This window comes from Pituophis catenifer, unplaced genomic scaffold, assembly GCF_029215685.1.
Source record: "Pituophis catenifer annectens isolate HBS135680 unplaced genomic scaffold, rPitCat1.0.hap2 SCAF_3, whole genome shotgun sequence".
NCBI lineage: Eukaryota > Metazoa > Chordata > Lepidosauria > Squamata > Colubridae > Pituophis > Pituophis catenifer.
In genome coordinates, this window is record NW_027256883.1 from 49,339,056 (window position 1) to 49,366,479 (window position 27,424).

The 27,424-nt window shown below is 38.9% G+C and overlaps 1 protein-coding gene across 1 annotated transcript in view; it reads right to left on the minus strand.

Annotated features, from left to right (window-relative positions):
* Positions 1–27,424, minus strand: part of CABLES1 (Cdk5 and Abl enzyme substrate 1) — a 49,754-nt gene that overhangs the window by 17,905 nt on the left and 4,425 nt on the right. The window contains exons 2-3 of the mRNA XM_070942344.1: positions 15,199–15,270; positions 3,354–3,446 (exon numbers count right to left, since the gene is read on the minus strand). Coding sequence (XP_070798445.1) covers positions 3,354–3,446; positions 15,199–15,270 — 165 coding nt within the window. The remainder of the gene's footprint in view (positions 1–3,353; positions 3,447–15,198; positions 15,271–27,424) is intronic.

Consider the following 27,424-nt stretch of genomic DNA (forward strand, 5'->3'; position numbering starts at 1 on the left):
AGAATATCCAGCAATTCAGAATGATCTCATAAATCTACTTCTCATTCTTCTTTTTCTTTCATGTTACCCTTGCTTTTCCTGTCTTTGCTCTATGTACTCTACATGCCATTCCATCCTCCAGTTTTCCCCACAGCAACATCTCTGTGATGGTTAGCTGTTAGGTTAGCTGTAGGGATAGCTCAAATCACCAAGTGGGCTTCTATGGCTGGGGATGATCATGTACCTGGCCCTGACAGGATCTGATACAACACTTGAACTCCTCCATGATCACAATGCCTGTCTATTATTTTGCTGTGGGCAAAGTATTTTCAAATGACAAAATCCAACTTTCCCTGCTCATTTAATAATATCAGATGCAAGTCTAGGCATTATGAATTTGTAAAACACAGGGACAGCTCATCATCCCCTTTTGGAGGGGGCAGCCGGTCCTTTGAAAGAGTGTAGCTTTATCATATCATTAATGGGGGAAAGGGAGGTCTATTCTCTGTATTTCAAACAAGCACAACAACTGCAGAACAGAATATTGTGAACATTATTAATATGAGCTTTAAAAATGCTATGTCTAAGAAACAATAAAGTACACCGGGCAGGAGGTAAGAAAGAGAAGAAAGTAAGGACCTGGTCCTGGGTCAGGTCTCCATAAAACTTTCAGCAAAAACCCCCAATGAAACTGTTATATTTTTGTCTCTTTCATTATGTTTAAATATCTGACAAGGTAATCCCCAGGCAGCTACTAATGAGACAGCTGATTATCTTTTTTTTTTTAAGCAGAATGCTGTGCCAGAAATGTTTGAGAAATAAATGATTCTTTCTGCCCATGTTCATAAAGATAACAATAGGTAAATCCTGCTGAGCAGATGACAGTACAGATATTTAATAGCTAACCAAATCTAACATCAAGCAGATGGCTTCCCTATTTTGTGTTTTCATTCAAAAAATGAAAGCACTACAATTTAGAAGAGGCATTAAACTTACAACAATATCTGATATTCAAAGCCTCTTCAAACTATGCAATGAAGTATCAAAGTATGCAATGAAATCGTGCAAAGTTTCTAATTGAGAACACAGGTGGCACTGTAGTAAATTACTACACAGAAAGTCTGCTATGTTAGATGCTAATCTTTTAGGAATGTTCATTTAATCCATAGGAATTGAACTTCATGAAGCATTAAAACTGAACTCTCATTCACCCTTTAGTTAACTTGGTATTACTCTGCACTGCTGATCATGAACTACATATTTTAATTGCAAGAAAAGTGGAAAAAATATAAAGCAAAATGTAAGGACAGCAATCAAGAGACTAGTCATGAATACCTTAATTAAAAAATATTATGACTATGATCATCACATCTGGACTGCAAAAACCTGTTCAGCGATTAGATGACAGTAAAGAGTAAGAATCTCTCTGCTACCTACTTTCGAGTTTTTTGAATGGTATTATGTTTACTCATAACGAAGTTCAATATATAACTGAAGTTGGCAAAAGAAACCCAAGACATTACACTAGCCTTCTACTTATTAGAAGCAGTTGACCACAGGAAAGGATTTTAAAGAATCTTCATCTAAAGTTCTTTAAAGGGACACATACAATAGAAACACCACTGTGAATGTGGTACAGATCAAAAAGACCAAGTAGTAGGGAAGGAGAAATAGTTCACTATAAGAAACCCTGACAATTAAAACCAACCATGCTGGACTAGATAGGAAAACAATCTTTCTTTGTAGAAACCAGCCTGCCTTGTTATTATATAACAAATGCTATAGTTTCATTGTGAAATAATGCTTCTAAAGACCTTTAGTTATTAGTCATGTACAGAAGTCTATCCTGCTGCATAAGAGCTTTTAAACTGGCAAAACAAACAGATAAAATAAGGAGGCAAATCCTTATTTCTAAAGATTTGGAAGTCACTGCTGATTGTTAGTGGCTGAAAAAGAAAGCCATTCAATTATTCAGATATTTTAGCACTGAAATAAAGATCTTTCACTCTTGCATGCCCAGCATCCATTTGTACACCATCAAATAAGTTAGGTGGTCATTTATCCTATCAATTTCACAACATCTCAAGCACAAAATAAGAGACACACATTCTTTACACAATTATTCCAGGCACAGTGTGCTCAGGCTTCATTTCCTTTCTATATTTAAAAGATCCTAGTCTTCAACTCCAATAAGCTAGTATGCTCAGTCACTGAAATCTAACAGTAAGTTTCAAGACAACTGCTGACTGCATTGAAGAGTCCCATTGCCTATTATATTTCCTGGTTCAACTGTAACAATATAGGTTTTTATTACTTCTGTTTCTTATTATGTTATAGAGCACACAATCTTATCAAAGTGTTGAGAATAATGATTCCTGTAATCTTTCACTCCTGTAAATATCTCTTATTAGCTAGATGCCTAGGGCTATCGAAATAGTAAACTTGATTTCATGCAAAGATTTAATCTTCATATTACTATTGATCAAGCTTGTTCACGTACAGAAGAGATTAGCGCAGCTACAAACTTCAGTAAATAAATTATATTGATAAAGATTAACTAGCATTTATAGTTGGTGAAACTGCAGGAAGAGACCTCAGTATCTGTTGTAGATACTTGCCACAAATAAAACTTTCCAGCTCATTTGTTCTATGGATGGAATACAGAAGATTTTAAACCATTACCTCTCAGGTTAGTATTCTGCAGTTGTATTGGGTTAGAGTTCCTCAAATTCCCAACCAACACAGGAGTGGCCATGATGGTTGGAAATGTTATATTTTGTGCTTCAATACATCTGGATAGACAGGCAGATAAAATGTATATTGTTTATAATTTAGATTTCTATAAGTTGACCCACTCAGCATGGATTCTGGGCAATAGACTATTAAAACCAATGCAATAACCAAAACACAAGTGAGCTAACTTTGAATAACAATTACATATAACAAGGCGAATAATGTACTATAAGCAAGGCAGATTATACATACAATGAGCACAAAACCAACCTATCTGGGTGCTTGGGGGAAAAGCCATGTTTCAAAAGATTATCTAAAGATTAGCAGGGTCGTGGCAGCCAAAACCTCTGAGGCGATGTTATTCCAGAAGGCAGACTTCATAACAGAGAAAGCATGCTTTCTAGGTCATAGGAACAGCACAGCAACAATTTTTAAAACATGTAGCTCAGTCTGCTGATCAGCATACATTAATAATTCTGGATCAATATGCTTGATGATTTTATTTGCAGAGTTCTTCCATATGAAAACATAGTTTTGAATTTAGAATCCCATTTCTACATGCCCCCCCACCCAATAATTTGTTCTCATTTCCTCTATTCATGTGTTATCCCAATTATATGGCATTTTTTCCTGCAAAATACCTGCCACTTCTCGTATCATTCTGCCGCAAATTCTTGATGAAATGAATCTTCTTAAAGTTCTTTGGTCTAGGTGAGCCTGACAGAGTCCGGCATCTAAAAAATAATGATGTTGAAAGAATTAAATTCTTTCTGTATAGCTGAATCTCTCAGCACAAAAACAAGAAGGCAATTATTCAAGTGACCTCTTCTCTATTAAAATTAAGGAATTTATAGCAATAACAGAATGTAGAAATAAAAAAACCTTACATTTAAAAAATAAAACAATGTATTTAAAAACTAAACATAAAACTTCTTGGATTATGCTATAGCTGTCTTTAGGAAAGCTGATTACAAAAGAACGCAACATTTTTTTCTCTCACAAGAATTTTCTGATTATGCATCTTAAAGTGTATGTTATAATTTCTGCTTCAAAATATTTTGGAGTGAGTGAAATTCTGCCTCATATAAATACCATAACTAGACACATGAGATTTTCCAAATATTGTTTCTGCCTCCTTTTTTTATTTTCCATTTGCGAACAAGATCTCAGAAATGGAATAGATTTGACATCTAAGGGAGTATGATGATATAAAGAATACTAATTATAACATTTATTTTAAACACCAACACAACTGCAAAAACTGCTTTCTTTTAAAGAAAATGTTACACAATATGCTGCTTAGTGAATAACTACCCATCCAAAGCTGTTCTTTGTATTTATATATATTGGCTTAGTAAAAACAATATTCTTGGAAGTGGAATTGTTAATTTCTGGATAGATTAGTTTATTTTTGTAGGACCAAAAGGAAATGTCTTTTATAGGAAAGAAATATTCCTATCTTAAGAACAGGAAATTACAGACCTAAAATAATTAGAGACAAGTGTTTACAAGATCCAATGGACAACTAAAATTAGTTATTTTCCTGTCAACATTCAGAATGGCTTTCTCTGCTGAAGAACTGGGGAAGGGAGAATAGCAGGTATGGGAAAAGTTATAAGACTTATGGGACTTTGCTCAGAGTAACATTTTGTGAGATGTGCAGCTACAGTATATAAATTTGATAAATAGTTGAAATTTATGTAATACTTAATTTTTTATATTTTATAAAATATATTTTTCTAAATATATGTTTATTTAAACAATAATTATAAACATTACTAATGTTGATTTACACATTTTTATTTTTATACAAATGGAGCTACAAACTGAACTGTAAGAAAATTAATTAGCATCTCTTATTTTTGTCTATTTAAGAGAAACTGGAGACTATTTCTGCTAACTATTTTGCTGTTTTTCAGTAGAAGAAAAGTTTAAGAAAAAAGACTAATACTACTGCATTTTGATATGTAATTTGGCACTGATATGGATATTAGTCCCGAGTTCATGCATTTGAACCACAACTGATCACAAGATACACAAAACAACATAGAAACTGCATATCCCTTCTGGAGACTTTATACTGCTAATTATGCTTATTTCCATAATTCTAATTTGCTCTCCTTGTAGCATCTTCCTATTGCTCTTGGCAATCGCAATGGGATCCAATTAAAAGATACCTCACTGTGAACAAAACGCCACTGGAAGATTGCCTTAAATAAATTATATGAAATATTAAACACTATTTCTTTTGGCAATTATACACATATTTAAATTATGTACAATGATAATTTCATTCTTGTGAATGTGCAATTACTACTAAGAAAGTGGTACATTTTGTCATTTGTGTTTTTGCTTTAGGAGACAGAAAAAGCAGACCTTTTCAGTTCAGTTTAAACAATAATGAATTGATAAACCTAAACCCATAAAGATGATATGGGGAGTTACATAATAATAGTTATGTATTTTTCAAAATACAGGAACTAAGAGAAGTGGCCTTTTCAAAATTTTCAACTGATGATTCTTTTTGCCTTTAATTTGAAACAATGGAAACAAGAGTTAAATTACTATGGCAGGTTGCATAATTAAAGCCTCCCCCAAAGGAATACTAAAAAAATAGAGGAGGCATTAAGGATTTTCCCAGTTTTTCTTCAGAGAACCCCCCTCTCCCCACACACAATCTGGCTCTTGATAGGACAGATGTGCTACCCAGCCTAATGGATTAACACTTGTCTCTGTTTTTAACTTACTTCAGCCAGTAATCAGCAGTTTCCTTGGGAAAATTTTAGACCTTGGTTTTGGATCATCAAATAAAACTTCTGCTGCGTACTAAATCACAAGATTAAACCCCCTAGACAGATTTCCTTTTAAATAATAAGATATAGAGCAATCAAGCCTTTCTTTCAATGTGCTCAGTTTATTTTACCAATACAGATTCTGTACCACAGATGGCAGCTTATGTCAAAAAGAGCTTTTTAGTTGAAGGATTTTCAGACAATGAAATCAATTCTTGATTATGATGTGCAGCTAGATTCTAGAACAATGAGATTTTGGTCGTCTTCATGTTTGTACCGTGTTTCCATGAAAATAAGACCCTGTCTTATATTTTTTTGAACCCTGAAATAAGCGTTCAGCCTTATTGCCATGCGCTCGAAAGCCCGATTGGGCTTATTATCAGGGGATGTCTTTGTTTTGGGGGAAACAGGGTATGTGCATGTGCTCCACATGTTTGCTTGTTTTGTTTTCTCTCCCCAACAAAAGTGAAATGACTGTGTATGCACATCCATACAGAGACAGCCAGGAACATCTTAGCTATATTCCCTAGCTCCCCTTTCTGAATAAAGCAGATTAATCAGAGCAGTTAGCTCTGATTAATCTCCTGCCATAGTTTACATAGTGTTTGGCTCAACTGCTACACAAATAAAGAGACTCATGATGTAGATTATAAATTCTATATGTATACATCCATTGGGAACAGATTAGAAGTATTAGCAATAGCAATAGCACTTAGACTTATATACCGCTTCATAGTACTTTTACAGTCCTCTCTAAGCGGTTTACAGAGTCAGTATATTGCCCCCAACAATTTGGGTCTCATTTTACCCACCTTGGAAGGATGGGAGACTGAGTCAACCTTGAGCCTGGTGAGATTCGATCTGTCAAACTGCAGCTAGCAGTCAGCTGAAGTAGCCTGCAGTACTGCACTCTAACCACTGTGCCACCTCGGCTCTATAATATTCTTCCTCTTTGCAAATAATATTTGATTGTATAAATTATCTTTGTTTCTGGATGGGTTAATATTTTTTGGTTTTTGCTTTCAAGTGTTATGGACAAAAGTCATTTAAAATAGTTTTTAAATTATTGGCCAGGGAAAAGTCCAAATTGCACTTCAAGAACTGTTTTCTATATCTTGTGCAATTCTATTTCCATCAAATTCTTTTTTCCATGAAGGCCTTGGAAAAGATATTCAGATGCCAGGTTATCTCTTTATCTACAAAGATAAAAATTATGCAAGCCATGGTATTCCAGGTGATATTCTATGGAAACAACTGCACAATAGGAAGAGTATTGACACTTTTGAATTTTGGTATTAGAGCAGCTTTCCTCACAGAAAGTAAACAAATGGATCATCAAACAAATCAAGCCACAGTTCCAGCTTGATGCACAAATGATCAGAATCAGATTATTCTAGTTTGGACATGTTATGCAAAGACCTAGTTCTCTAGAAAAGGCTCTACTGCTGGGAAAAGTGGAAAGAAAGAAAATAGGATGACCAACAGCAAGATGGAGAAACTCACTTACCGTGATGATGGGTACACTGTTAAAACACCGGTTAGGGATAGATTGTAATTTAAAAAATCTATGTAGTTGCTAACAATAGCCAATATCTTGATGGCACATAATGATTCAATCTACTCATTAAACAATGAATCAATTAATCAATCAATTACACCATACTCTTGGTATACAAAAATGAAAGTTTGGAAAATATCTTTAGAGGCCCTGGCATGTTTATATCTGCAAAGATCAGTATTATGCAAATAATAAGTTTCTCTTTCATAAAAGTGAAAATTGGACTTTGCAGAAGCAAGATAGGAAAAGTATTGATGCTTTTGAACTTTGAAATTGGGGAAAACTCTGGAAAATATTACGGACAGCCAATAAAAGAAACAAATGGACATTGAACATAGAATGGATCATAGAATCACCCTGGAGTTTACCATTCAAGGCACAAATGATCAGGCTTAAAGTCTTACAGTTTATAATATGCTTATTGCATAAACAGCATCTTAGTCTGTGAGAAAAAAAAACTCAGAAAGAAGCATTCAAAGTAATTCAAAGAAACTCTGCTTTAATTAACTCACTATGAATGAAGACTTGAAATTCCTTCTACAGTTTTCAAAATCCTGTCTTTACTCCTGACTGTGTTAAATATACCTCACTGAAAACAGTACAATACTCCCATGATGTTGCTCAGTTGCAAAGCATTTGACATATTATAACAACCATACTAAATAAACAAAAACTGACAGGAGTGTTAACAGATAGGAACAATCTTCTTCTATGAGGGCTTTGTGAGTTTGTAGAACTCTTGTTTCCTTATGTTTTTTTACTCTTCTGAAGTTAGCATAAGAAAGAGATGAGACAAAGCAGCACTTTTTTCTTGCTGTACAAATTATAGGTGATTTAAAAGAAAGTAGCCTGAAAATTGCTTTTCAAACATAAAACATGATTAAATGAGCAAAAAAGACCTGTTACTAAAGGAGATGCTTAGTACTTCACATGTTCTTAGTTTATATTTTGATAATTAGAACAAGGTGTGATTTAGTAAAGCTGGCTTCAAATTAAAGATGGAGTAAGGAGAGAATATGTAAGTATTTAATTGCAAAGTCCTCAACACATTTTTTTCATAAATAAGATAGGCTTAAAACCTAGAAAGAATCTGGAAACAATAAACATGTTACAAAAATGTGGATTTATAGAAACTTGAAAAGGAAAGCCAAAACATCTTAATTAGAAGGTTAACTGGAAGGAAACCCAAATTGACATGGTCTCTGCAAATGTTAGGTTCTCTCTTACAAGGTTTTAGGGATATTTTTTGAGAGATACTCCTTAATCCTATGTAAACCACTTGTAGTTGCAATATACAAATTGGGCAACTATATCTTTTATTTACTTAATTAAACATAGAAGCCACCTGACTCTGGATGATTTGGGACATTTTACTAATTAGAAAGTAACAAAAAACTGAGACAAAAAAAGAATCACGTACACCCAGAAAACATACAATATGCAGTAATAAAAACAACAACGGGCTCAACTTAGCCCCAAGTTTGAGACACTAACCAAGTCTTCAAGGACTTCTGGATTACCTTCAGAGTGGGAGCCTTATGAATTAACTGAGTAAATTTATCAATAAATATTTTGGTGCATTTAAAAGCATTTGACAAAGTGTCCACTAAAAACTTTTAAACTGATTTAGCTGCCATGGGATAAAAAACAAAATCATTTTAGGGTTCTTAGCTAAAGAACAGCAAAGAGAAAATGGACGTTGGTCTTACCTGATATGGTCTTACCTGATACGTCCTTTCTCTGTTAGGAGGAAACAGCAGTCAGGCTGGGGAGTTGCTCTGTCTATGCGTATGACCGAGTCTGTCCATCAATTTAGCTCTGCCCTCCTGTGCCTCTCCAGTTATGCGGCGAGGGCAAAGGCGCAGACTCATGAGATGTGTCTTCCTGAAATGAGAAAGAATTAGAAAACCACCCACCCTGCCCAACACCCGGACCGGATACAGCAGGGTGGGGCTGACTGCCGTTTCCTCCTAACAGAGAAAGGACGTATCAGGTATGACCAACGTCCATTCTCCTGATTGGAGGGAAACGGCAGTCAGGCTGGGGACAAACCAAAGCTCTATGTCCGCCAGGGAGGGTGTACTCCAGTTCCGGCTCTCGTCAAGCCTGAAGGACCCGTCTGCCGAATGAAGCATCGGACGAAGCGAAAGAGTCCACTCTATAATGCCATATGAAAGAGCTAAGGCTGGTCCATGTGGCGGCCCGGCAGACCTCCTCAAGTGATGCCTGGTGGATCAAGCAGCCGAAGTGGCGGCACTCCTGGTTGAGTGAGCCGTGATGCGGCGTGGCATGGGCACATCCGAATGGCAGTAGGCTAGTACGATAGTGGCCCTGATCCACCGACCCAAGGTGGGTCCAGCCACGCGGGAACCAATGACCATGGGCTGGAAAGCAACGAAAAGTGTCTCCATCCTGCGGATAGGAGCCGTCCAGGCGATATAGATCTTCAGAGCCCTGCGGATGTCCAAGGTGTGCCAGGAGCGTTCCAACCGATGGGACGGATGGAGGCAGAAATTTGGGAGAACGAGTTCCTGGGCCCAGTGGAAGGTAGAGTTCACCTTGGGCAGAAACGCGGGGTCGACGCGCAGAACAACTCTGTCGTTATGAAAAATACACAGGTCCCCTCGGATGGATATGGCCGCCAGCTCAGAGATGCGGCAAGCTGACGTGATCGCCACAAAGAAGGAAACCTTCAAGGAGAGAAAGCGAAGGGAAACCTGGTGAAGAGGCTCGAATGGAGGAGACATTGAGGGCATTGAGGACCCTGTTGAGGTTCCAGGTGGGGAAATGATGAATGACCGGGGGAAGCAGGTTAGCGGCTCCACAGAGGAAGTTCCGGATCATGGGATGCCTGGAGAGGGTTTCAGTTGATCCACATGCCAGGACAGAAGCGATGGCGGTGAAGGGTGTTTGGCACCAGGCCCTTCTCGAACTCCTCCTGGAGGAAAGTTAACACGTAAGTGATGGTGGCTGAGGTTGGAGACACTGAGCTCTTGGAGCACGAGGAGAAGGAGCGCCACGTGGCCTCATAGATACGAGTTGTGGAGGGATAGCGAGCAGCTTGAATGGTGGAGATGACCTCCGGCGGTAACCTGGCCGCAGTCAAGATGAACCGCTCAACTGCCAAGCAGTCAAGTGAAGCCACGTGGGGTCCGGATGGAGTAGAGCCCCCTGAGTCAGAGTTACCTTAGAGTCTGGGATGTGCCAAGGAGGCGCTACAGACAGGGACATTAAATCCATGTACCACGGCCGTCTGGGCCAATGTGGAGTGAGGAGAATGAGCTCTGCCTTCTCGTCGAGCAATTTCCGAATCACCCTGGGGATCACAGGGATGGGAGGAAATGCGTAGAGTAGTCCGGTTGGCCACCAGCTGTGGAGGGCGTTCGTAACCTCGGCCCCCGGCATTGGGTACCTGGTGAAGTAACGATGAACCTGGTGGTTGGCCTGGGATGCCAAAAGGTCCAGCAAGGAGGTCCCAAATCTGGCAGCTATCTCCCGAAAGAGGGATGGAGGGATGCTCCACTCCCCTTGGTCCACAAGGTTCCGGCTGAGGGCGTCCACCTGGACGTTTGCAGAGCCGGAGATGTGGTCCGCCTTGATGGAGGTCAGGTGCAACTTGGCCCAGAGACCCAGCAGATGGGCCTTGTCCATCAGGAATCTCGAGTGGGTGCCCCCCAACTTGTTGATGTGGACCTTGGCGGTGGTGTTGTCCGTGAGGACCAGGATGTCCTTCCCCTCCACTCAGTCCTGGAAGTGAACAAGTGCTGGCGAATGGCCCGCAACTCCAACAAGTTGATGTTGAGGAAAGACTCCTGTGCCGACCACTGACCTTGAGCCATGTGATGGAGGAGGTGGGCGTCCCAACCCGTGAGGCTGGCATCTGTGGTGAGCTGGAGTCGCAGAGGTTCCCTGTAACAGGTGCCCCGAAAAATGGCGCTCGAGGTCCACCAGTGTAATGACCTCAGAACCGGGTCCGGGAGTTGCAGACGGACGAGCAAAGTGTCCCATTTGGCCTTTTGGAATGGCAGCAGGAGCCACTGAAGTTCCCTACTATATAAGCGAGGCCACGGTGTGATGCCAAAGGTAGACACCATTTTGCCCAATAGATGGGAAAGGGTTAAAACAGTCGCCGAACCAGTGGTAAGACATTTGAGTGCTAAGGAACAAAGGCTGTCCTGACGATCAGGAGACAGGGAAACCATGGACAAATCAGTGTCAATAAGAGCCTCCAAATAAAGAATGCGGGTGGATGGTAAGAGGTGACTTTTGGGCCAATTAATAGAAAATCCGTGGGCCTGCAGAGAAGCTAGGACAGAGGAGAGGTCCCTATGTGCTTCAAGAAGGGAAGGAGAGAGAACTAAAATGTCATCTAAATAAAATTGGATTCGGATAGGTTGAGAACGAATGTGGCCGATAAGGGAGGCCATAATTTTTGTAAATACCCTGGGCGCCGAGGAAAGGCCAAAGGGGAGGGCCTTATATTGCTAATGTTGACCCCTAAAACAGAAACGAAGAAATTGGCGGTGAGCGGGTAATATGGGCACATGAAGGTAAGCCTCCATTAAATCAGTGGAGGAGAGAAAATCCCCAGGTCTGATGGATTCAAGAATTGAGGAAAGGGATTGCATCTTAAACCGGCGATATATTATGTACTGGTTCAATGATTTAAGATCTAAAATGGCTCTCCAACCACCTGAGGACTTCTTGACAATGAATAGGCGGGAGTAGAACCCCTGACCTTGTTGGGAAAGGGGAACAAGCTGAATAGCCTCGATTTGGAGTAGATGGTCAATTGCGGCAGAAACAAGGCCTCGTTTGGACCTGTCGTGGGAAACTAGGCAGGGGAGAAACCGGGGTGGGTGGGAGGGAATGAAATTCTAAGGACAACCCAGAGGAAATGGTGTCCAGGACCCAGGAATCATTGGTGGAGGATTGGGTAGAAAAGAGGGACAGCCGTCCATCAATGGGAGAGGAGGAGGAGTGTCTATCTGGGTCTCCTGGAGAAACGCCCCCGCCCCCCACGAGAGGAACACCTAGGTGGGAGTCTAGACCCCTGTCTGACCTGAGAGTCCTGCTGTGATCTGGAAGCAAAGAACAGTTGAAATCGAGGTTGGAAAGATGTTGAGTTGGAGGCCCGAAAGGACTGGTACCTAGAGGGGGTTGAATAACGTGATTCCCCTCATCGGGAAGCAGGAGGAAGGACCTTGTGTCTGTCCCTCGTTTCAACAAGGAGAGGATCCAAAGAGGAGACGAAGAGATTGCCAGCCGAGTACGGAGCAGAAGCAAGTTGCCATTTACTGCGCATGTCCACCTGCCAATTGCGGAGCCACAATAGGCAGTGAGAGGTAACGGTGGAACCTAGAGCTCTAGCGGAAAATCTGGTGGCGTTGAGGGTTACATCGGCTGAATATTCGAGAGCAACCGAGATTTTATTCAGGTCCTAATGGGACCTGGAGTCAGAGAGAGGAAGGCGAGCCTGGAGCTGTTTAAGCCAGAGTAATGCCGCCCTGTTGAAAAAGGATGCCGAAGTTGATGCCCTTATGGACCAGGCGGTAGCATCTTGAGTAGCGTCTTCTCAGCTCGCTTGTCCTCTGGCAGGAGAGAGTCCTCGGCTGGACCCGTGGGATGAGAAGTATTGATGAGGGCTATAATGGGAGGGTCTACCGCGGGCGGTTGGAGAAGATCTGCTAGAGGAGCTGCAAAATTGTAGAGTCATTTATCTAATCCGTTGGGACTGGGACCAGCCCCTGGAAGAGCCCATTGATGCTGGAGAACATCCGTAAACAGCTTAGGAGCCGATATGGTCTCTGGATCAATGATGAGTTCCGTGAACATGGCAGATGCAGGGTCACTAAGAGAGGATGTCCCAGCTGAAGAAGGTGGGTCTCCCAATCGATTAGTGGCTATCGCTTTGAACAGGAGAGAACGGAAGACCTGAGGTCTGAACAGGCCAATGAACAAGGGTTGGTCTGGACCTAAGCCCTCATCATCAGGCCAGGCTTGTTCCTGGAAGTCATCAACCTCAGAGACCAAAGCTTGGTCCGCTGATGATTGGAATTCGATGCGATCCTGTTCGGACAGAGAGTCCTCCAGATCCCGTGAATGGTTCTGTTGAAGGGTGCATGGAGCTGTAGGTACAGGGCTGTGTTGAAGGCACCGAGCCAGGCTTTGTCTGATTGCTCTAGATATAATGGCCTCCAAGGAATTTGCCATGGCAGAAGGAGCTGGGGCCTGAGCTGGTGGTGGAGCTGCTTGAATTGTTGCCATATCCTGGTCCTGCAATTATAAGGCAGGATCAGGAAGCTGGCTTTCCAAGGCTGGAGCGCCAGTTGCAGAGGCTCATATGTCGGGGGATAACTCCCTCACTGACCTAGGAGATCTAGCATCTGTAATGGTGGTGGCAGCAGCCCTGTTGATATCGTTGGGAGCCGCTTGGCCTGAGCCTTGAGGAAGGCCTTTTCAATGGCCTTGTGTCTCCTCTGAAACGGAGATGGAGAAGGGAGCGATGGTTTTCTTTCCCCTGGCCCTCTTGGGTGGGGAGGGTTAAGGCAGAGGATCCCTCTAAGGGATCGCTGTGGTGCTGGCATCTCCCTGAGGAGTTGATGGCTCTCGGTGAGCGGCCGCTTGAGCCGAGGCAAGCTGCTGGGCAACGGCCTTAGAAACGCAGCCAAGGCTCACCTGAATGTCCAGGGAGCTGTAGACTGTCAGGCGATGAAGAGCCTGCAATGAGTATCTACCAGCTGGTAGATACGAGCCGATCCCGGCTGTATTCAGTGCAGTCAGAAACACGCAATCGATGAGGTAAACTCAGAAAGCTGGAAGACACATCCTGTCAGCGTAGACTGAGTCGAATAACTGGAGAGGCACAGGAGGGCGGAGCTAAATTGATGGACAGACTCGGTCATACGCATAGACAGAGTAACTCCCCAGCCTGACTGCCGTTTCCCTCCAATCAGGAGAAAATAAATGATTTATTTTTACACGGAAGGGAAGTAAAGGATAGGTTTTCAATTGTACTAGAACTATACTGTTGCTAATATGTTATCTAGAATTAGGAACTAGCAATGAGTTGGTTAAGTCTACTGATGAAATATGATGGTTAAAACCAAAAGAGACAGCAAAGTATTCTAAAACTTTGTTTACCAATCTAAGAGAACTGAGATATATAACAGGGCAAAATACCTCCAGGCCATCAATTTCTAAATATGGTTAACCCATGAATTTGAAAGGCTAAAGGGCAAAAAATATCATAGCAAACTAGGATATTAGTTTGCAATTTATTGCAGCAAGCAATTTTCCTAAAACCAGCTTCCTCAAACAGTTGCATTTCTTTCTTTAACATGGGTGGTCAATTTGTGATTCCACAGCTGTATGAGCACAAAATCCTATTTTTCCCAGAGGTCCTGGAGTCTCTTGTGATTGTGAGGTTGAAAATACACGGGCCAGTTCCCACCAAGAGGTGGGAAATGCTAGGACAGCTTTAAATCATAAAAGGCTACCCACTCCTGAGCAGTAAAACCTACTTTAATTTTCTCTTAATCTTTTCCGAAAACTTTAATTTTTCCTAACCCCTGAAGGGAAGGCAGGCCTCTCTTGGTTTACCTCATCTCCAAAACATACACTTTCCTAACAAGATTTGTCTACTATCATTTTTTTTTATCTCTTTTGGTGCCCAGTGACAACTTTTGCATTTTTTGGTGCCGGTTCTGAGTTAGCACATCTCTTTTATATTTGTGATTGTTTTGCTAATAGTAAGAACAAGATTACTGCTTGTTCTGACTATTAGCTATTTAGCTTATTTGAGATTCCTCTGAAGAAAAAGAATATGAACTACATCTTTAAAGTTCATGACTAACTAGTAGTACCACTCATTTCTTTTATCATACAATTGAGAACCCAGATATGCCTGCCTTGAGCTTTTCCATTTAATCATCTTGCCTAAGAATACAAAAATATGCCTAGTAGACCAGAATGGATTTTGAGAAACATCACACATTGAAGGATTTTGTTCCCACACTACAGTAAGTTACTGCACAGATCACTGTTAGCTTCAGTGAATACAAACTGCCTCTGAATTCCTATTACATAATATGAGAATGACAGAATATATACAATATAAATCAGAAAAAAACTCACCTCCTTAAAGGAGCATTTTCCTCAATGTCTTCCAAAGTCTCCAATGAAGATCTCTGGGAAATTAGCCGACGTCTCTCAAGGAAAAAAGAAATAAATAGATTAAATTTTTGAAACTTGTGCAAATTGAGAGAGTTTGGAATGGCAACAGCTCAGAATGGCCATAAAGTGGCAGACATGCTATTAAAGATGTAAAGTACTAACAAAACAGTACTTTTTATTCAAACTGGTACTCCTAATTCCTCTATTTCAAAAGGGTTATACTTCAACCTATTTTAATATAAAATCATAGATATTTTTTAAAAAAATCTAAGATGACATTATTTAGAGATAAACCATTCTAGAATGGTCCTATAATAGGATACATCCAAATTATACAGGCATGTTACAGATCTTAGAAAAAATATAAACAGACTGGCTAATAGAAAAAATAATAAAAGATTTCCATGTCAATAAATTGTTCTTCAAAAAAATCTCCTGTTTACAATCTGCCAATCAAAAGGAGCTCTGTGTGCCTGCACTCTCTCCTCTTCTCTGCCTTTAGATCCTCAGCCTAACTGGTTTACATGGTATGATTCTGGTTTAAAGTCCTGGGTGGAGGAACATATTGTTTTGTGCATTAATCAATGCGGGAAGCGAACAACAACTGGGTTAAGTGAAGTGGTCGCTAAGTGAAATCACAATTGTGCTTACAATCAAATATCAGTTTTCTGTTGCTTTACAGACCTATGAACGTGGTAAATGTGAGGATTGGTTACTTTTTCATTACCACTGTACAAAATGGTTGATAAACAAAGCTAAACAAGGACTACCTATGTTTCTATTTCACACATCACACTAAACATGCAGATCAAATTTAATTAGCAATAGATATGAAACTATGTTCTGCATCAGCACACAGCCTCCTTCTAATTGGGAAAACAAGGCAAAATTAGGCACTAAAACTCAATTATAGGTAGTCCTCGATTTACAACAGTTCACTTAGAGACCGTTCAAAGTTACAATGGCATTGAAAAAAGTGACACGACCATTTTTCATTGCAGCATCCCCATGGTCATATGATCAAAATTCATATGCTTGGCAACTGGTTCATATTTACGATGGTTGCTGTGTACCGGGGTCACATGATCACCTTTTTCAACTTTCTGACAAGCAAATTCAATGGGAAAACCAGATTCACTTAACAACCGTGTTACTAATTTAACAACTGCAGTGATTCACTTAACAAATGTGGCAAGAGAAGTCGTAAAATGGGGCAAAACTCACTTAACAAATTTCTCACTTTGTAATATAAAATTTGGGCTCAATTGTGGTCGTAAATTGAGGACTACCTGTAGTTGTTCCAAAGAGAAAACTGCTCTTAGATGTTGGGGCATGTAAGTTGTTAAATACCCTTCTATCTGGGAGGCGATTTGTGGTGAGCCAGACACTTCAAGGACATATAAGGAATGCAATATCATTTTGGGCAGCAATATCTAAGATCTGTGGTTTTAATCTTTCTCAGTCTTGTCTGATTGGATTGAGAATTGGTCAGGGAATCCATATTGTGAGATGGCATTTGAAAGTTGGAGAATCCAAATACAAGGAGACCTATTAAGTGCCTTTGAAACACAACTAGAGTAATTTATCCGGCTTTATAAATAAAGTCTTCACCTAGGAGTTGAATAATCTCAACTACTAGATGATTGTGTATAGGGGATATACCCATCCCTGCCCTTACTGCTGGAATTGGTTTGGATTTATACTATACCCCCAAAGTGTATTTCAGAAAAATGGAGTGTATCAGTTCCAATAAGGGAATATTTATATACCCCTACAGTTCTGCGAGCACCATATGTAATCATTGAAACTATGTTGTTGCTTATCATTTATGACTGGAATTAGGGAACCAGGGTGAACTAAAATATGTAAAGGCCAAGCACACTGTTTCTTGCAAATGCTGAGGAATCAATAAATGATTAAAAAAAATAGTAAATTGTATGCTCTGACAGGTTTGCCTATAGTCCCAGGAGAATAAGTCTGAAATTTGCAGAATTAGCCATTGCTAATCTTGTTCTTAAAAATCTTATTAAATTTTACATTAAAAAAACTGATGTTTTAATTTAAACTGCATCTAATCCCAGTTTCTTCCTTGCAGTTTCCAATTATTCTAAACTTGAAAAACAACAAAGATATAACGTGCAGCCTATTCCCAAATTCCAACAAGTACAATATGGCAGTCTCAGCTACATCATAAACTGCAGATGATGTTATGCCAACAGCCAGATTTTTTGCATAAATTATTCAAGTTTCTATATTGCTATTTCCTGATTTGCTCTTTATAAAAGTATTTTTGAGAGACATCCAGAACTAGAAATTGACTGCTCTTCTTTTAATAAAAAAATAGTAAAAAGTGAGAATGTTGTTGAAAGGCAATCTAGGATATCCTGGTTCTTGAAAATGATTAAAATTAGGAAATTTATCCAATATTTTACATAATACAATATTCCTTTACAAAATATTTGCTCTCATTCATACAACCTTGGCTTAATCTTTGCTCAAAGTTGAACCACTTGCTAAGTTTTCTATTTATTTTCTCACAGATGCTTCCTTTCCATGATATACCATTCTTATCTCATTCACCAATCAACTTTCAACTCCCTACTCAAGTAAAACATCCCTTAATCCAAGCCTAGCAACTAATTTACATTATCTCAAAATCACAAATACAAAGCAAACTTTCTCCCTCACATTCATACATTTCTTAAATATTTCCTGAAGATAAAAATTAGTTTGCACCCATCCTGCCTAAGCTTGATTTTTTGCTTATTTTAACTTCTTATTCCCTTTTGATCAGAATTCTGCCAAACAACATTTTCATTCATACAATCTAAAAAATAATTCTTCCAGATCCTTAAATGTTCGTTTTCTTGACTACATTTTTTGCAACAATGCTTCCTCTCAATATTCATTATACCATAGCTTCCTTACATTCTTTCTTTTAAATAAATTTAAATTAATTAATTAATTAATAAATTAAATAAATTAAATACAAATTCATCTACATATTTTCTTTTTTCTTTTTCCTTATTCCTAATCTCTTTTATTTCATTAATCTACCCAGCAGTCTTCTTTGGCATTTGGTAAGATAATTTTTTACTTCTCTTCTAAGCAGTTACCATACCCTATTTCCTTATAGCTATTTTTCATTCCTCTATGCATTAATATGTTTTCCAATATTGTTTCTATATAGGACTTGTACTTTATATTTCTGCAACTCTTCTACTTACATTCTCATTTCTTTCACTTTTTTCTAATACAACAATTTTTCCCAAGATTTACTATCTCCTCCCCTAAATGGATGTAAATAAATAAGTAAATAAATCAATATGTAACGTAAGATTCAATTGCATCCAACATTACATTCACAGAATTATAGAATTGTGAAATTCATCTAGGTCGGGGGTGTCAAACACACAGCACATTGTCATCATGTGACGTATCACAACTTCCCCCCTTCACTAAACCGGGGTGGGCATGGCCAGCACGTGACATATCCGGCCCACGGGCAGCAAATTTGACACCCCTGATCTAGGTCAATCCTCTGCAATGTGCAGGGAAACCAGTTAAACTATCTTTGAGAGGTGGCTGTCTTAATAACTTCCAGAGCTGTAGAACTCATCACTCTAGAATTAGCTGGTTCCAGTGTAGTACTGATTTTACTACTGGAAAGTTTTCCCTTGTGTTTAAGCAAGATGTAGATAGTTCTAACCTGTACATATTATTTTGGCAGTGGTTTGCTCTCCAAGTTTGTTTCCATTAGTTTTCAAAGGTTTCATTACCAGACTAGGTAACATGATTCCCTCTGATTATGTTACCTAGTCTGGTAACAAAATATTTGGGAACTAAATGGAAACAAGCTTTAGCCAAAATCTAAAGTCTGAGATACAAGTATTTTCTACTGTACACATTATTTCTGGTGTGAATTTTTTTTAATAATGCAAAATAGTTGCTGGGCATTTGATATGCTTCCATGTACTTGAACATCTTCAGTCTTCTTTTCACCAAACTGAACATTCCAAGTTCCTGCAACCAATTGGTACAGGTCATATCCTTAAGTCAGTATATTGTCTTTGTTGCCATCCTTTGGACCTATATGAATTAGGGCCATAAATTCTGACTTTCTCTGAGTGTGGGTTACCCAAAAAGTTGACAACTCACAACTGATCCACAAGTGATAGCTTTCATGTAATTAATTTCAGATGTAACAATTCGCTTTTATCTTGCACTGGGATCTAGAGATCGTTAAAATGTGTTACAAAAACATCACTTGAATAATTTTTACAAGATAGACATTAGAGTATTGCAGCAAAGAATGAACAAAAATATAACTATTTACAAGGACATGCCTATAGTTACTTTCATCTGTGCATTTGACATATCAGGACTGAGGTCATGTCCATTCAGTTCTGTAGAACCCAATGAGACCTCAGTTATTTGAAAGAAGTATATTTCCTTTAGTAAAATAATTTAATATTTTACTTGCAATTTTAACAGTATTAAAAAATTGTGCTATACCTACTTGTCCTTAAAGAGCAAACACAATTCAACACTGGCAACTGAATAGTATTGTCGGATTACTTACTTTATCCAGACACCTATATAAATATCTAGTTCCACTTAATGATTTGTAGAATGCTTAATCAAACAAACAAATCAAACATCTTTAGATGTTTCTAACAGTAACTTCAAACTCCTAATTAGACTATGTCTGTATTAGGGAAGTGTTGATTATTCAGCAATTATTTAAAAACTATACAAAGGTCAAACTGAAGCAGCAGAATAAGTAGAACTGCTTTTATTTTTTCTGTTTTTTTATTGCCAGTACAAGGCCAAGTTCCTGAATAAACTACACTAGGCCTTCCAAAAATATATGTCTCAGTAATTCTATAAAACCTGTCCAAGAAATGCTGCAGAATTATTCTTATGTAAGTAAGTTGACCAGAAATGTCAATAGAAAAAGAAAAGAATTTCAAATCAATCACTTGTCTCCACTTAGGGTACAATATTAAAAACAAGATGCAACATGATGGAAGATGGTAAAAAAAAAAAAAAAATTACAGTATGTGTGAAAGAAGACTATGAACATTATTTCCTTTTCAAAATATCATCAGGTTTTCTTTTTAAAAATGAGTATAAAGTTTATATACTTATCACTAGTACAAAAGCCATATGTATTCTGGTATACAATAAAAAGGACCTTTTATTTCATTTAATTATAATGAAGATAATTTGTCCTAAAACAATATGCTAGTAATATAGGAGATAACATCAAGAGTGTGTGCGCACCAAGCCAACATTTCATCAAAATGCCAGAACATGCATTGTTATGACACAATACAAGTTCTGCCCCTTCTTTATTTGTTTCTGACATTTTGATGCCAACACCTATTAATATGGAAAAGAGGTTACTCTCGTCAGTTTTGTTCCAACTAAATGTATTCCACCCAGTCAGTCTGAGATGTTGCAACAATTATTCTCTTTGCTAATATTTCCTGTCAACATCTTCTTTTAAGTTATAATAAAGGCCAAAAGAAGATTGTGTGTGTGTGTGTGTGTGTGTGTGTGTGTGTGTGTGTGTGTGTGTGTACATCAGCAAATTTATGTGTGTGAATACACATCTTAAGCTTAATAACTGGTAGTCAATTTGCAGAGGTTTATTTTCAGATTATAACTGGCAAGAAACTAACTGGTACCCCGAGTAACAGAATAAGAGTTGGAAGGGACTTTGGAAGTCTTTTAGTCCAACCCCCTGTTCAAGCAGGAAACTCTCAACCATTTCAGACAAATGACTGTCCAGTCTCTTTTTAAAATATTTTTTTTAATTGTACTTAAAGTTTATTTTAAAAAACAGTGGCAAGAAAATACTCAATGGCATTACATTTTTAAAAAAGGATTAAGTTTCAAAAGAGGAAGGAAAAATGGCTAGATCCATTTAAAATAGCCATTAGGTGCCAGAGAATATCTGATTTGCAGAAAACATGTGAGGCTTGATTTTGAGACAACAAAATAAAATTGAATCCTAATCTCACTATTACTGCCTGTGCCTAGAAGTCTGGTCAATTAGATTCCATCCTACACCCGGAAGGTATTATCACAAACATTGGGTTGGGACTTCATGTTTCCTTGACTTTCTTTCTCCAGAGCCAGCCAATGTTTCTATGAAAGATTCAAAAGCACAGAAGCTTCCAGGTAACTTCTCCTTCAAAATTTATCCTCGGGGGAAAGGAGTTCTTCACACTGAAGAATTTCGTCAACTGACCAACCTGTTCTAAGAAGCTAAATTCAACTTTCCCTATTATCCATCAAATTAATCCACTGGCCTTATGTCTGAAATTTTCTGTTTCAATGATGATTCATCTGATATTTTAGCAGTTACTTTTTGTTCAAGAGAAGCAGCCATGTCCCTTGCATTCTGCACCTGTTCTTCTTCCCTCCCCATCCCCCATTCTCATTTTGGTGGATGGATAAGAGAAGTACTAGATGGAACAAATTCTGGATTCTACACATAAGAGAGGACCATATAGAATTCACTGGACAGGCTCCCATGAAACATGAGAGGTTGTGGGAAGAGGCAAAGGACGTCTATGTACCATATAGTGCCTAACAATTCCACTTGAATTTCCCACATATGCCTTCTTCCCATGAATTGCCACTGCTATCAACAGACAAGTAGACCCACCAGTGATGGTTGCTTTATAATAGGAGGGGAGGGTGTACCTTTTATTTCTCTCTAGTTTTTTCTGTCATTTTATTTATTATCTATTTATATCCCACCTTTAATAATTTTTCTAAATAGCTCAAGGTGGATAACATACCCATATACATACGATTATTCCGTAATCTTTCCTACTATCCTGCAGAAAAAAAGGAAGAAGGGATTCTGTGTCCATTTCCTTGGCTGGTATTTGCATGTGGGAGGGGGGATGATTCTGAAGATGGGTGTGCATGAAGGAATGTAGACTTGGCCTTGAGAACGTGGAAGGAACCTATGAATTGTTAAGGGGAACTTTCAGAATACTCAGTCCTGAGAAAGCATGAAAAATAAATTCAAAATAACCATGCCCTGGTTTCATTCGGTGTAAGATGGGGCAGAAAGAAATCCTGACAGGCTTTGGATTCTCTTAATTTACCCTATAATAGTAAGGAATATTCCTAGAATTTCTGCTATGCTTTTTTCTTGACCCTACCTTCTTCGAAGAGCTGAAGACACACAACAATTTGCCCATCTGACCAAGCAATCATTGAATGCTGAGAAAGTAAGCCTTCCAATACTCCTTCCTTCACCATCTTCTTGGAACAGAATGGAACACTTCTCGGGATGGAACAACAAATAGAATTCTCAAAACCTGAATTCTATTTTTTCCATGCAAAATTCTATTTATATTTACTCAACCCTTTACCTAGAACCAGGTTGTATGTGGTTTTATTATTGCTACTATCAAGCAATTGAAAATCTTTGCTCCTATGACTACAAATTACCATCCACCACCATTTCTGTCCACCAAGATCTGATATGAATTCATATACTAGCATCAGCTCCCATTCCCTACCCAGTTCCTGCCAACCTAGCAGTTTGAAAGCATGCAAATGTGAGTAAATAATTGGGTACCGCTCTGACAGGAAGGTTACTACGTAATTCTGTACTTTCATGCTGGCCACATGATGACAGAAGCATCTGTCAAACAACACAGCACCACCCCCTTGAGTTGGTCACAACTGGACAGGAGGACCTGTAAACATTTATTAGTATCTTAACATCTAATTTTACAAAATATTATGGGTGGGGGCAGGAAAAAGCAGGGGATATACAATCCCTACCCAAACCACACAAATGATAACTTTGTTAAATATGTCTACTATATAATTACATAAACTGTTAACATAAACAGAAAAGCCAAGGAATTCTGATTATAATTTTATAGCAGCTTCGGGAAGCTTTGTAAAAACAGGTTATGCATACTGTAATGCAGAAAGTGACAATATTACTTCATTCATAATAGATGGCATAGATCTATCACCAAGTGGCTGTTTTTTCAATTGAAAATAAAACAATTGTAGGAACTTTAGAGGATCACAGAAATGAGTAACACTGATTTAGGTTTAAACAGATTTACTCATTCAGATGTAACCTTTTGCCCTCTATAAATGTGATCGGAGTGCATAAATTCTGTATAATTGCAGATAGATGTGTTTTAATGAAACTGCTTGATGAAAGGCATTAGTTCAGCTCAAAGTGAGTCAGCACACACATAGAAATTCACACACACATGCATGCACATATATGCACACACAAAAGCTTATATTCAGGGAGATGAAGTTCACAAATCTTCAAGTTCTCAAGATTAAGAAATGCATAACAGATTCACTAGTATCTGAACAACATAATACAAATAATTCAGTGATTATAATTTTATTGATCAATTTTAAAGCCAAATTTGCAACAAAATCATGCAGTAAGAGTTCAAGTCAGGCAGGCAGCTAACCACATTCCTTCAGTGTCTTTCATATCTCCTAGACTCCTACTGCCTTATTTTTCAAGGGTTTTTTCCTTACTAACAAATAAGCAGCTGCTATCACCCTTGCTATTTTGATCCGATTATGTGCCATCATGTTGGTGTTGATTCTTATTGACTACATAATCAATAACATTTTCTTAATGCAATTTTAGAAGATATATTCTCCAATGTCTCATGAAGACAAGCAAGCCATAGGCATATGCCATGCCGATGCTGTAGACTGAAGTAGCAAAGAAATGCAAAACTGCAGACCCCACAAAGAACAAGATTTTCCAATCTCTCTCACATATCAGATGTCTCTTCTAAGATGGTGCCTTATGCAATATCTGCAATTAGTGATCTACAAAAAATGCTTGATCAAATCTGATCAATATAGCAAATACAGCAGATACGAAACAAGTTTCTGAAATCACATTAATAATCAGAGACAAAGTTGTCTTTACTTTTAAGTTCCTTCAAGGTACAGTACAGCTTCATCGATAAGCCCTCATTCCTCCGTGACCTGAGGATTTTGATTATGCAGTGTAAGCTACACTTTCTAATTGGTTACCTAAATCTATGAGAAGAATTTCCATTGGGATTTCCTTAAAATCAGGTCCTGGTTTATACAATAATTTTATACAGTTAAAAAATAAATAACTTTATGTTGTTACTGATATTGGGATGAAAATTTAAACAAAAACAGTGAGAAAGATCACAGTGCAAAACTAACTACATCAAGTTAACAAATAATAAATCAGGCCACATCATTTAGTTTTAGAAAATTGTGCCCTGCATGTATTGGAATTTGGTTGAACAAATGAAACTACAAGACACTCAAGTCAACAGTAGTTCCTAATCTATAAGTATGTATGTATGTATGTTTGTATGTATGTATGTATGTATGTATGTATGATGTGTGTGTGTATACACCATACATACATAAAATTATGCAATCTATAATTTATCATCTATAAACTATTCCATAGTTTCAAAGTATACCACATGAGAACACACAGTAGCCAAAATAAACAAATACATCATTTCTACTTCCTACTGGCATAACTGGTTATGCCAGAAGACTTTTTCCAGGAGGAGAAGCTGCTCTATATTCAGTTAATCTCTTCTATATGCAATCAGAAATATGAAAGATTCCTCTAAACTAATAATTAATTTGGAACATTTTTTTTTTCATTTTGAAAAAATGCCTTGAAGCGGAATTCTAACCATATTTAGTCAGAATTTATATCATAGTAAATGCAACAATTATATTACTACCAAAATGAGATAGCATATAAATAAAGCAGTACAAAATGACATCACCCTGCATGGAAAATAAATAAAGATTAGATGCAAAGAAGATAGGTTCCATAGATACTGCATTTAAATTTCTTATTCTTAAGGCTCATTTCAGTTTCTTTACTTTGGAAAGCACAGCTAAAATGGTATATATGAAGACACTAAAAAAGAAAGAGCGTCCTCCAGATTCCAAAAGCCAAATTGTAGCATTTTGTGTTACTGCAACTAGAATTTAGCAGATTAGATTTACTGCACTTCTATACCGCCCTTCTCCCAAAGGACTCAGGGCGGTGTACAGCCATATTAAAAACATATAAACCACAAAATTTAAGAATAATTTAAAAAACAAATATATAAAATTGGCCCATGAAATTTAAAAACTAACAAACACCCAATTTAAAAATTCCTATTAGGCCAGCCCGGCTTGTTGGAATAAAAGAGTCTTCAGGGTGCGGCAAAAGGTACGCAGGTCGGGGATCATACGAACCTCTAGGGGCAGCTCATTCCAGAGGGCTGATGCCCCCACAGAGAAGGCTCTCACCCTGGGTGTCGCCAGCCGACATTGTTTGGCCGACGGCACCCTGAGGAGCCCCTCTCTGTAGGAGCGTATTGGCCGGTGGGAGGCTATCGGTGGCAGAAGGCGATCTCGTATATACCCTGGTCCTAAGCCACGGAGCGCTTTAAAGGTGGTAACCAACACCTTGAATCGCACCCGGAAGACCACCGGGAGCCAGTGCAGCTCGCACAGGAGAGGTGTTACATGGGTGCGCCATGTCGCTCCCATAATCACCCGTGCGGCCACATTCTGGGCCAGTTGGAGCCTCCGAGTGGTCTTCAAGGGGAGCCCCATGTAGAGAGTGTTACAGTAGTCCAGACGGGACATGACGAGGGCATGAGTGACCGTGCGCAGGGCATCCCGGTCCAGAAAGGGACGCAACTGGCATATCAGGCGAATCTGATAAAAAGCTCCCCTGGCCACGGCCGTCATATGCTCTTCCAAAGATAGCCATGCATCCAGGAGAACACCCAAGTTGTGAGCCCTCTCTGAGGGGGCCAAGATCTCGCCCCCAATAGTCAGCGATGGAACCAGCTGACTATACCGGGACGCCGGGAACCACAGCCACTCGGTCTTGGAAGAGTTGAGTCTGAGCTTGTTTCTCCCCATCCAGATCAGCACAGCCTCCAGGCACCGGGACATCACGTCAAGGGCATTATTGGGATGGTCCGGGGTGGAGATGTACAGCTGGGTATCGTCAGCGTACTGGTGGAACTTCACCCTGAAACCACGAATGATCTCACCCAGCGGCTTCACATAAATGTTGAACAGAAGGGGCGAGAGGACTGACCCTTGCGGCACCCCACAAACAAGGTGCCTCGAGATCAACCTCTGTCCCCCTGCCAACACAAACTGTGTACGGTCGGAGAGGAAGGAGGAGAACCACCGCAAAACGGTGCCCCCCACTCCCAACCCCTCCAATCGTCGCAGCATACCATGGTTGATGGTATCAAAAGCCGCTGAGAGGTCTAATAGGACAAGGACAGAGGAACAACCCCTGTCCCGAGCCCTCCAGATCATCAACCAATGCGACCAATGCCGTTTCCGTGCTTTACCCCGGCCTGAAGCCCGATAATTTGTGAAAACATACAACTCTACCTATTTTGATGTAGAATAGATGCTACCAGAAAAAATGAATATTATGGCAATGACATAATACTATAGTCGCAGACTCCTATGAAAGTAATTTGGTTTTGTGTGTGAATACACCTTCAAGTCAATGTTGACTCCTTGCCACTCAATGATGGATTGAGATGACAAATCTGTGGAATATGAAACGTATAAATTCCCCTTTAGAATGACTAGACTAGCAAAGAAAAAGTAATAATAATAGTTTTAAAATATGGTTTGGCATTTGTTGAAAAATATGTAATGCCATTTCATAGCTTCATGGACAATTCACAGGAGAACGGAGATGGAGAACATCTCATTTATATATGAGTTTTATATTCTATCAATGGAGTAATAATTTTAATATTTCACATTTAATTGATGTAGTATATTTTACAGAGGGGAAAACATCTGACATCTATTTCAATTGGTCATGTAGTTCAAAGGGCAAAAATTGTTTATTTATATGGTATATTTCCATAAAGTTAATTAGAATCAAAATAATACCGTTAAAACTGAAAAAACAGTAGAAGAAATATGATTCAACCAATTAAACATTTGAAAGACACTTATACTGAGATTTCTGCAAAGTAGCAAAGGATGAATGGATGGAGGAGCTTTATAGTGATATGTCACCATGATTCTGCTTCCTTTCATCTGGTGCTTTTCACATATTTTGTATCATAATTTCCCATCAGTGGAAATGCTTTACCTCTGGCAAACAACT